This window comes from Apis cerana, linkage group LG5 (genome assembly GCF_029169275.1).
Source record: "Apis cerana isolate GH-2021 linkage group LG5, AcerK_1.0, whole genome shotgun sequence".
Taxonomy (NCBI): Eukaryota; Metazoa; Arthropoda; class Insecta; order Hymenoptera; family Apidae; genus Apis; species Apis cerana.
In genome coordinates this window covers 6,771,435-6,784,323 of record NC_083856.1, presented here as the reverse complement: position 1 = coordinate 6,784,323, position 12,889 = coordinate 6,771,435, and the positions used below count along the sequence as shown (strand labels likewise).

The 12,889-nt window shown below is 29.5% G+C and overlaps 1 protein-coding gene and 2 long non-coding RNA genes across 4 annotated transcripts in view; 2 read left to right on the top strand and 1 right to left on the bottom strand.

Annotated features, from left to right (window-relative positions):
- Positions 1 to 8,590, bottom strand: part of LOC107997622 (transcription factor kayak) — a 30,569-nt gene extending 21,979 nt beyond the window's left edge. The window contains exon 1 of one of the 2 annotated variants that reach the window (XM_017056356.3): positions 8,136 to 8,590. In XM_017056356.3, the coding sequence (XP_016911845.1) occupies positions 8,136 to 8,267 (132 nt within the window). In that variant the 5' untranslated portion in view covers positions 8,268 to 8,590. Of the gene's footprint in view, positions 1 to 2,396; positions 3,082 to 8,135 lie in introns of those variants that run through there. The other variant, XM_017056355.3, reaches the window with a different exon arrangement.
- LOC114577520 (uncharacterized) lies at positions 4,991 to 5,982 on the top strand. The gene is made up of 2 exons (XR_003697669.2): positions 4,991 to 5,443; positions 5,508 to 5,982. It is a non-coding gene; the product is annotated as an uncharacterized LOC114577520 (long non-coding RNA).
- Positions 8,591 to 8,693: 103 nt separating the features above from the next.
- LOC107997681 (uncharacterized) lies at positions 8,694 to 12,029 on the top strand. The gene is made up of 2 exons (XR_001766059.3): positions 8,694 to 9,480; positions 9,577 to 12,029. It is a non-coding gene; the product is annotated as an uncharacterized LOC107997681 (long non-coding RNA).
- Positions 12,030 to 12,889: the final 860 nt, after the last annotated feature.

The following is a 12,889-nucleotide window of genomic DNA, read 5'->3' as shown; positions in this document are numbered from 1 at the left end:
AAACTTCCTCAAACCAGCCAAAGCGAGAGAACAGATTAAAGTAAATTGAATTTCAAGCAAATTATACCTCATATAACGTCATCGCAATTCTTAAACCGAACGAATCCGGATTTGATTTTCCCGGTATCAGTAATAACTAAAAATAAGAAGGAAAAGAAGAAAAAAAAAATGGAATCTAGTTAGAACAATTACAACAGACACAGAGAGCAACACGCACGAGCTGTGAACGTTTTTCCTGGTACCGGATGTCTCGCGGAGCATAATCGACATGTTTACGAGGCATCGCGAATAATAATGGCGGTCGATCTCGCGTGTCGCGGTACGTCGAGTTGCTCACGCGACACGTGCGCGGATTTTCATTCATAAATCGCTGGTTAAACTACGCGAGGCCCCGATGAATCATCATCCGCGTAATACGCGACCGAGGGATTGAGGTAAGCCAGGCGAAAATAAAAAAGCGGACAACTTCCGTTTTTTACGCGTTTTCATGCTAATCTAGTATAGATGATGGCCTGTATCCTTCGAAGATCACCGCAACGATGGAACAAAGTGATTTTCCTTTCCGGAAGAGAAGAGAAAAAGGATGATAATAATTGAAGGATAATGGAAGGATGTCGATATAGAGATAATATAATTTTGCAGATTCTGTTTCTTCTTCGTTCTTTCATTTGAAACGAAAGTTAATTAACTAAATATACGCGGAACAAAATAAATAAATTTCCTTTTCCCTATGAGAAAGGGAAATGATGGAAAATTTTTAGATACGCTAATGACAACAAATAATCTTGGAAAGTAATAAAAATCTGTTTATTTTTGTAGAAATAAATTATTTAATATTTGTAAAATCATTGAAGAATCTAATGAATAATAATTAAGATGTTAAAACTTCTATTTAATTGAAAGTAGGTAAATATAAGCAGAGATAATGATGAGATAAGAGTTATTAAAAATTTTATTGAATGTTGCGAGTTTTCATGTGAAAACAATTGGAGAATATATTGTATGCATGGTATAAAGAGAACAACAACGAAGAGAATATCGTCTTTCTTGAGAGGCTAAGAGGCAGGATGACACCTCTTGCCTTATGACCCGTTCATATTGCTCTTGCTAAACTTAACCCTGCATTCGTTTAACTAAACCCTCTAATTGGTGGGTTAACGAGCGTTAACTCTGGGCTTCCTGTCAGATTTAACTGTTTTCCTTCGGTATCATGTGTGCAAAGAATGCTAAAATTTTATTAGAAGAAGCTTTTCTTTCTAAGACAATCTTCTTAAGTTCAATGACTAAAATTGATGAGTAAAAAAATGATTGAACAAAAAAAATTCAATGTTGATAAATAATAAAAAATATTATCTAAAAATTCTTTATATTATTGGATATTTTTAAGTATTTAAAAAATATTTCTAAGAGAAATTTCTATAATTACTTTTATCTATGTTAATAATAATAATTATGTGCTAAAGGTTCCAAAATAATGAATAGTTTGTCTAATGATAATAGATTCAACATTGATTTCTTAAGTATTATGAAGGTTACACAAAAAAGGGATTAGTTAAATTTTACAAATTAATGTGTTGTATAATAGGATATTGCTTAGTCGAAAGTCATTTTCGACTAATAATTTAGGTTCGCAAGAATTGGTAATGATGATCTTAATGATGATAATAGTCATTTAAGAATGAGAAGAATTCATTTCTTTTAAAATTCGACTTATATATTAATCATATATTTGACTGTAATAAATATGATAATTCTTGATTTTCTCAATTCTGTAAAAGAAAATTTTGTTGAAATAAATGTACAATAAAAAATCGAGATTGTAACTCAATTTTTCTTCTTTTATGTATTTTTCTACTTATATCGAAAAAATATAACAAAATAGTATCAATATTTGTCAATGGAAAATGGAACTAACATTTGATTGGTAAAACAATCAAGAATTTCATGTGATAATGATACTTAGAAATTTCGTATTAAGAACCATAATTATCAACTTAATTGTAATCGCTTTCATCGTATATGTTCTCTACTTTCGAGTTTAATGTTTAATTAATATTTTCATATTATTTCGAATGTATACTTAAATTCTTTTCTATATAAAAAAAAAATTCAAGATATAATATCCTATGTACTTGTGAATTGCGACTAAGTTCAGGGATAGTTCTAGTTCGACCATATCGATCGACCTTCGAACATGACACCTGAACGATATGTACACAATCGATGCTTATTTGTGCTAGTTCAACAAAACATTCAAGTATCCTATATTTTATTTATAAATATATATATACAAATTCTTTAACTAAAATATGTATGTACAACTTATTCCTTCAGATGACACATGACGTATGATAAAAATACGTAAAATACGTAAAATTTAATTAAATTTCTCTTACCATAATATTGTCTAATTTGCTTGGTTGCCACGGATCTGATAGGTTAGAAGTCGGCGGATACATGGAAAACATGGTGTAATTGTGATCTTCGACAATATTGTCGTAAAAGCCTGTGCTGGGTACACGTTGCGTCATCTGTGAGCGTGTTTCGTTTTCAAGGTTTCACCACAAACAAAAAATGAAAAAGACGTTAGTCCTTCACGGGATAGTTCTATGTCCAAAAAATTAAACTTCCAAAGTATGTATTGAACTTGTGCCAAGTACACTCGCGATGAAGCAGGTCGCACCTTTTTACGTTCACCGATATCACGTTTTGGTTTAAGTACCACTATTGTTCGATAAAAAGTGACACGTACGAATGGTCATCGTTGTCTTTTCGCACTGTCACGTACAAGTTCAACTATGTAACGACGAGTTACTATGTATTCAAGATAGTGTCGCGTGCGCTTACGTATCCCAACTGAGCCCGCCAATGACTGGGAAACTATATAGAAAGACAGCCGTTCGACCCCCCACCAATCAGCGTCAAGCAAGCCCGCGTGACGTCATCGCCATCTTGATTGCTGATTCGCGCGATAGTACGCGGCCAATCAACGTGTCCTGTCTACACTATGTCTTCGTATCACGATGATTTCCACAGAACTGGGGAACACTCCACGAAGAATTAGATTCCCTTTTCCAGGTAAACTACGCACAGTCAACTTGCATGATTTTATAAAAATAATCGAATAGATCATTATCATTTGTTAGTTTTAAAAGAAAAATTTCAAAATCGTTTCATTTCAATTTTTGAACGACCGCGCATGCGCGCCAATCAATTATTTGATTGTCGAATAAAAAACATTCAAACGTAAAAAATTACATAAAAGTAATAATACTTTAATTGATATTTTAAATTATTCTTAAATCCTAATAAAAATATTAAGAAATGCATACATATTTAATAAATTTATTTCTTTCTTTCGACAATCAATAATTCTATCTTTATTTCATAATACGTGTTGAAATATTTATATTGTATATTTGTATTGAAATATTTATATAGTTTCAATTAATACTGCATGTGTACTATAATCTACATCATTAATCAGACAAGGCAACAAGATGAAATATATATATATATATATGTATATATAAATAATTGTACATATATAAACATATTTAAAAAAGATAATAATGCAATTTTTTCACTTTTATAAATTATATTGCTATCATAAATATATATAAATATATATAAGAATATATGAAGTGTAATAACTTATTACAATAATACTGAAAATATATCAAGGAATTTTTCAAAAGAAATTTATTTCAAAACTACATAAAAGCTTAAAGCTTAACTTCTCAAAGTTTCTTTTCTTCTTCTTTATATAAATTCAATATCAGATTTTTTATTTTTAAAAATTTTTTAAATCTTAACATATGATTTTATTATGATTCAAAATTTATGAGGCTACAAAATAACAAAAATAGAGGAAGTCATCATGAAGTTTACTGATCATCGTTTGCGAAAGATCGTTTATTACACTCGAGCAACAACACTTCTTACTATTTCTGTACTGGGAATTCCTTCGTATATGCACAGTTCTTTGTTCTTGTTTCGATATGTATAACATATATATGTCGTGAACACACGTGCAACAAACTCTGTGTAAACTCTGTTAGTCCGGTGCAACGTACGTGTGAACGTACTTTATGCACGAATAAGGAAAAAAAAAAAGAAAAAGAAGAAAAGAACAACATGCGTAGCCAACTACTGTGTGCAGAATGCACAGAGAAAAGGTCATAAAGATAATTGTAGAAATGTGACGCATTAACATAGACGTTTTGTAAAATTTTATTATCGTTATTCTGTTTTTTTTTAGATTATTATTTAAAAAAATTAAATTCTTCTCTTTATTTTATTTTATGAACAATAAAATTTTATTATAAATTTTTATAAATATACAAATTATTTATATATCATTAAATATTCAAATTTATATTCAAATTTTTTTAAAGAAAAGAAATTTTTTACTTTTTATAAATTCTGTATTTTCATAAGAACTATTATATTATATTATAACAGAGCAGATATAAATTATGAGAGTCAATATTGTGATTTATGTTTTGTATATTTGAAAATTATTACTATTGCAATTCAAAGTTTGAAGCCCTTTGTATTGTTTATAGAAAACAATATTATAAGGAAACAATCAGTTTCTTAAAATACTTTGAAGAAAATGTAATTTTGGAATATTTATGGCTCTGTTTGGTGAAAAGTCTCATGCAAGAAGCGCAGTATGTCAATAAAGTATGACTCATGCACGCTACAAACTGTCTATAATAAACGATCCAAACAGTTGCTTAACCATTTCTAAACTTATATTCAATCAAGAAAAACAATTTTTTTAAAAAGACTTATCAAAATTATAATCAAGTTAATCTTAGATAGATGCCATATTCTAATTATCTAAAATAAGAATTTTTTCTTAGATTCATTTTGAATTATGTTCGTATAAGTTATATATTTATGGATATTTACGAATGTTCGAGATAATTGCTAATTAAAAGCCAAATATAAAAAATTTCTTTAAAAAAAATAAAATATTTACTACATTGATAATATATTGTCCTTTAAAAACACTTTTAAAAAGGTTAAGAAAAAAGGTTAGGAAAATTTTTGACAAATCCTGTTAATCACATAGGAAAAAGAATCGACGATTTCTTACGATTCACTTATGACACATTAACCATCGAGGACACAAAGAAAATTAAAGATCGACGACAACCACGTGAACGGATCATGGCTTTGTTCTTACCGCGAACAAAGAGACATTTTAATGAGCACGCGGCTAAAGCATCGGGTTAATCGAATGTTTGTGGGTAAACCAAAAGATCGACTCGCATTGCGCGCGCAGCATAATAATGGCCGCCGAAAATCATGCGAGGGAAAGGCGGAAACCTTGGTCGATTCTTCTATGGGGAAAAGTGTGCATAAACGGAATAACGACAATACTTTGAATATTTAAGAGAACAAAAGGGAATAGATAATCAGACACATCACTGTGAGTCAATTCTTATTCTTCTTCTTGAATATATGCGTCAAAAGATTCGGTCTCTTTATTTTAGCCTCGGATAAAACATGAACACTAAACATTCTCTATCGGGAATAAAAGAAGATACAATGGGTAAGAAAGTACCAGGAAACAAGATTATGTCTCCGTGACTTTGCTGCCGATTGAATACTTACTGATTCCCGCGCATCACGTTCCATCGACAAATCGAAAGCTTTGAGTTCTGAGAATAGTTTGATGTGCTTATAACAGATAATCCTTTGAACGAAGTTGTATTTTACTGTTTTATGGCTTCTTTTGAAAGGAATTTTAACTGTTAATTATAATGATTCGAGTTACTGATAAAGAGTATCAAAAAAGAGTAATATAAAATTTTTTATTTAAATAATTTTTTAAAATGAAAAGATTAAAAAAATTAAATGCAAATATATAACAGATAAATAGATACTTTATTTCTAACAATTTAGTATAAAAATCACTTATAAGTTAATGTGATCACGAATAAATAAATATATACAAAAACAAATAAATTTTAATTCTCATAATTGAAATTCAAATATCTTTCATCACAATACCTTATAAATTTTCTTTCTACTTGAAGTGAATTTTCTTTCCTATCTAATATCTAAATATGGCGGTCTTTATGTCAACTCTTTATAGAACAATAAGCCTTTTTCCCTAAATCTCATAAACTTAATATTATAAATCACATCATACATTAAAGTTTCCCTGACAGAACTTGCAAATGTTTCTCCACAATAACTATTTGCATTTTATCAGTTGATTTCTCTGTCTTTCTTCTCTAACCTTACCGTTAATGGCGACAGAGATAATTAGGTGACAACAGCTGGCTGTTCGGTCGGCTATCTGTTCAAAACATTACTGCGCAATATACACTACGATCTATAGTTGTTCCTTTCTTATACTATACATAAACGTTAAGGTTCATGCGCACGTGTGTTAACGTATTGATACCGCGCGTGTTTTTAAATGACCACGCGCTGTCGAGCCGAGTGTGTACGAGTTCTTTATAAAACAGCTGTTGTGAACAACAGAAGCCATGTCAGTCGAAATATTAGATCAATACTGTCATCTACCATAAAATTTATACCTAGGATAAAAAGGGAAACTTTGATGGGATAGTAAATTCAAAAAATTCGACTAAAATTGTTGAGTAAAACATTACATGTTAACAATTTTATATCAAAGAACTTTATCATTTTATCTTGTGATATTGAATTTTGTTAAACTATACCGCATTTCTCATTTACATATTTTATGTAACATAGGAAACACGTAATTTTTATATGCGTCTATTGCCAAGAGTGACGCAAGGGAAAGAAAATGGAAATTAACGTAATCGTTCATATCTATAAAAGCATTCGACATCAATATATTCTGTTTTTCACTGGAACCTGTTTTGTTGAGTAATAGATAAGAATTAGTAACTATATTTAATTTTATCTCTAAAATTTTATTTTTATTAAAAAAGAATTAAAATTTTGTTATTTTAAAATTATCGTAATATACATTTAAATATTTTCTTATTTTTTAATCATTAATTTTTTAACAATATTTTATTATTACTACAATTTACTATTAACTATAATTTCGTTAAAAAAATATTTCAATAGATATTATTCATCTACAGATAAGTGAACGGACAATAATGTATAAGATTGCATTTGATTGGTTAATTCTGTAGGAACTCAGAAGTTTATTAGTGATACTTATATGCATAGTATATACCTTAAATGGATACCTAGTCACAATAAAACGTGTTTATTTGAATATGTATTGAAATTTTACATTAGAATAGATTTGAAATTGTTGTACCAATATTATTCATGTTTTATTTATAGAACAAATCTTATCACTATTTCAACAGTCAGAAAGTATGAAAATTGAAAATCATGTTTTTACGTTGAACAGTTTATAGCGATGACGCCACGCGATTTATAAATTTAGATCTCAGTATGTACCATCCTCGTGTAACGACTACAGCATCGTTTAAAGATTGTCAAATATGCTCTAATTAATTACGAATTTTAGTTAGATGAAGATAATATAATAAGCTTTTTAGCCTTAATTTTAAATTGAATTTTTGTTACTAGGAAAAGAATATATTTGAAATCGTAAAAGCACAATCGTAAATAACATAAAAACATTTTGTTTATTTTTTGATTTTCAACGAATAAACTTCTTCTGTGAAATCAAAGAATTTTTATTATTATTTTTTAATATCATATTTATAAAACATGATATATAAGCGATAATTGTTTGTTTCGTGATCATTAAGGTTAGACAGAGCAAACATTTTTTCTAGAAATATTATCAATGATATTTTTTTGATAATTTTTTTTTAATATATTGGCAATAATGAAATGTATTATTTTGAATAGTGCTTAATTATTTAAGGTAGCTGTATTACGTAACAAATTTACTAGATCTTTATTTATGGTTATAGATTTCTATTCAAATATTTAAAAAAAATTCATATATCATACTACAAACAATAATAAATGCTGTTTATCAAACACATTCATGCGCCTACATATACATATATACCTTAAGATTGCATAACTATATATTTACATAGTAAAATAAATGTAAAATAAATCTGTTTTTTCTTCAAAGAATATTTCTGTAGTAATATAAGATAGAGAATTCAGCCGGTACTTACATTGCTAGGTAGTATAGATGAATTCGTGATGCTGGAGAGAAAATCATGGCTGACGCGGGAGCTCTGTGACGTTCCGCTGTCGCTGGACACGCTCGAGCTGTCGTAAAGTACATCCGACACGTCGAGCTTCATGTTTACGTCGTCAAGACGCAATGGTATTATTTGTTCGTTCTCTCGCGCGAAAGGAAAAGTCGATGGTTGAGTTGGCGGCGTTTTATAACCTCAATTAGAAAATTTATTCTGATACAACTATAAGAATAGTTAAGATTTTCGTTAAGGAGAATTTAAAAGCAGCACACACGGATCGTAGGTTCTTTTAGCCGAAACTGTGTGAAACTGTGCCCGATGACTCATGCCGTAGGGGAATACCTCGAGGTTCGCGCACGTTCAATCCTCGGCTCAACGATCTGCCTCGATTCTCTTTACTTGTCGAAGCTCCACGAACATGTATGACGTCACTAGCTATTCCCAGGCGACCAATCGCGATGCTCGTCGTGCTACGTTCGCAACGCTTGAACCAGGGCCGGCTCTATTCGCATTATTAGTGGGTTTTTCTTGTTAGGACCCTATCACATTAAATAGTAATCGTTAAAAGATAAAATATTTTATTTAAATGATAAATAATGAAATTTATATTAAACAATATTTTTATATTAAAATAATCAAATTTAAATATAAATTTATAAATTATTTAAATCAAATAATAATATTCAGAAATATAAAAATAATTTTTCATTATTAATATTTATATTTATAAATATCAGTTAGTCATATGCGTATTCAAAAAATAAATTTTATTTTTATTTATTTTATATTCTGTATATAAAATTTTTTCAATTATATTTTTCAAGAATTTTTTTCAATTATTTTCATCTTTGACTATCTCATATAGTATTGTTGCAATATCATTTCATCATTTGTTTTCTCTTATTAGCAATATATGTATCCGTTATTGCGTAATTGATAAGTGCTATTGGAGCGGAACTTTCCGAGGAGGATAGAGAAGTATTGAATGCCAGAATCTATATACTAGTGTGTTTTATAGCCATCGTTTCCAAAGTAGACTGCAGTGGCGTCACTTGGCGACGAAAATTTCAAACTTGCGGCGCGTTTCATTTCCAAGAATCGTCGGATGACTCATACGTCGAGTTGTGTGGGCGGTGAACGGGGTAGCCGGAACATATCGAACAAGACGCATGACTCACCAATCTGATATGTCGGATACTCGCGCCTTAACCTGCTCCCTCTGGATGGCTAGACGTTCCTGAACCTGTGGTTTCCTCCGCTTAAAAGCATACAGGTGCCACCTGTGTAACCAAGTGACCAAGATACACGAAGAAGCTAGGTTAGGTTAATAGTATCTCGCTCTACCTCATTATTAGTTTTATGCACGATTACTTGTAAACATTGCCGGATTGAAAAGGATAATTTTTTATTTTAGATTCAAACATCTGGTGATGATAGCAATGAGAAGAGGTTATCGTAATTTAACATACAATTTTTCTTCATCGTGACGTACATATTACACAGGCAAAAATTAAAGGATTAAAAATTAAGATAAGATATTATTTTAATTTTTTAGGCTATGATCTAATTAATACTAAAAGATTTCGATTGATTTATTATTACTATTATCTATAGAATATAATACGTTATTATCTTTTATATTTTCTAATAATTATTTATATAATCATTATTTTTAATCAAATTAGATCTATTTAGCACAGTATTATACTTCAAAAGATACGTCTCATTACGGGCATGAAGCACAAGGAATTGACATTCACCTGCTTAGCTTCACACCATGATGAAATTCGAATAGACAGGCGGTCGTCGTCCTTGAGCTAACTTCTGCCTATAGCCAAGGCCTCGACTTAACAGCACATTTGAAACGTTACCCGATTGGAAAAATTACGACGCCAAGGAATGTCATTGCCATTTTATAAATCGGTGCCGCGAGAGTGATCTGCCTCATATGAGCTCAGAGAATATACGAATCTTTGCCTGTTGTTTTGTCTGTTTCATATTTGTTTGTTTTTTTTTATTAAAATATAGGTTAAGTATCGTTGATGATTTCGAGGTTAACAAATCATTTATCGATTTTCTTAGTAAAAAAAAGACAAGGAGGCGCATCCATCATGCGAGATATATTGTAAAAATTCTTGATATTAACATATGCGCATTTAATAATTGAAATGACGATTGGTTTATTGGTGCAATCAACTTAAGTTTCTTTTCTTATCTTATCTTTATGTGTACTACAGATAAAAAAACTAGCTATTTTAGCAGTTGCCAATAATAATGATTGCGAATTGACGAATACAAAAACATATACTATTTGATTATTATTATTTATATTAATTTTTTTATTTTGTTTATTTTTTTTCGATGCAGTATATTTTTTTGTTTTCCTGATTCAATTAGTCTCGATTTGATAATACAATATGATATGATAAGCCTGTATATATAGTAAATACTTAATGATAAGTTATCAATTGAATATAATTTTTTAAAATCTAATTGTATTTAGAATAACAATTCTTACAAATACAAAAAAAGAAAAAATGAGCCGCTATCATTATTCATTACTCTATATTTATACACTCATTAATCGCTGTACTCCTTCCGTGGCGACACACAAGTCTGAGATAATGTCATGTGGTTGCTGATTTCATGGAATTTGAAACAAAGAAGGAAAAATTTAATCATAAAAATGTCATCGAACAATTTGCAAGCAATACAATGAGAGAATCATGAAATCGAGCACGTTTGGACTCTGTTCTCAGTTGCAGCTGTGGCGGGCAAGTTCGAACAACACAGTCGTGGAAGTTGCGCGAAATGAGTCAATACTCGCTCCCGTTGCCTCTTGCAAAACGCACGTGCGTTTCGGTTCGCTTGTGCTGTTTGCAAACGTTGGAGATAAAACGTATTGGTTAAGAAGATACATCGCCAATAAGCACGCGTGTTAATAAATTTGGTCGATAGTCGTGCAAACAAGCGTTTATATGAAACTTTCATCCTACATATATATGAATAATATCAATCAATATAATTTTTAATAATAATAATTTTATGCAATATAATTATAAATGTGGATTAACAAAGAAATATTTCTGTTTATTTATTTTTTTCAGATTTAAGTTTATCAAATAGATGAATTTATTGGAGAGAATATAATAACAGTTTTCGTTATCAATAACAACAGACAGGAAGACAAAGTTGAAATTGCTTTATCGTAGTTTGGTATTTATCCTCTTTTGCGCTTATCAAGGTTGACGACTAGAAGGAAGGTAATGGAGTAAGTAACCGATAGAAAAACGAAACAAAGGCATTGTTTTTCCCTGAGAAATCAATTTCGTTGGAAATACCGCTAAGAATGTAAATTGCGAAGGACGATTATATTTATTAGGAAATATGTTCAGTTTATTGATGCAAACAAATATAAACGTTAAATATGTGATTTTAATATCGATTTTTTACTCGGTTGTAAATTGTCAAATGAAAAACGAAAAACTTCGTAGATCGTTAAATAAAATAATTTAGTAGAATTGCAGTCGACATTTTTTGAAGTGGCAAACAGATGTGTTTGTGCATGTTGCATTGTGGGCAACGATGCGTGGGCGTAAACAGTCGGGCGCCAGCATGGAATTATAAATTTTAAAGTGACGAGTTTAAATTTCGTTAATCTTTTTTGGTATTCACATGCGGCGAAAGTAGAAAAACAATAATATGTATGATTCTTCATGTATATTCGGCGAGATATTTAGCTCAAGTAACTATTGTATGTAAAATAGTGGAATCTTGATAATAATATTCCCATCTTTAAAGGAGAGTTTTATTCATGTCATAACCTTGTTGTAAGAATAAAAAAAATGAATTTATGTTCATGTTTAATTACATATTTAATTTTACATATTGATTATATCTAGACATTAACTTATAAGACTGCATTAACAATTATTTGATATAATAAGCAAAACAAAGATTACAATTTCTGTATTACGTTTACAGTTCTACAAAATTATTAAATATCATTGTAATCATGAAAAAGAAATTTCGTGCTGTGTTATATGTTACGATTATCGTTGCAATTAGTCATATCACTATCAGGAATGAGTAAGATTTAAGCATGCAGGAAATGTTTTGGTAGACTTATAGTCTTTGTGTATGAGTAGTCCTACGAGGGATACCGACACTTAAATGCCACGAGATAAGAAGTAGTTTAACATGCGTTACATTGTGATTTCAATTTTTTTAAGCTGCTGTCAGATAAACCAGAAATTTAACAACGGTCGAGATAATATCGGGCTGACTTTGATTTTTGAACTTATTCATATTTGTAATCGATCAAATGTTTAACTATATCCTGGTTATTATTCATAATTTTCTTTTATTCGTGACATAAAATAATGAAAGTATTATATTAAGAATTTGAATTCAACGCACTATATTAAATATTTGCTATTTATTGTGAAATTGGATTAAGGAAATTTAATTAGAATTATATGTATAAATTTAATAATTAATTTAATTGTATTAATAATTAATTTTGTGATTTTTAAATGTGTCGTAAAAATCGATGTTTAAATGTTTTGAATAATTTTTTCCTTTATACATAATATATGCTCAATTTGACTAATATAAAAATTTGTTTAATGTAAATATATATATAAAAATATGTAGATTTTCTATAACATATATGAAAATTAATTTATAAATAAAATATATTCTCTACAAGAATGTAAATATATTAT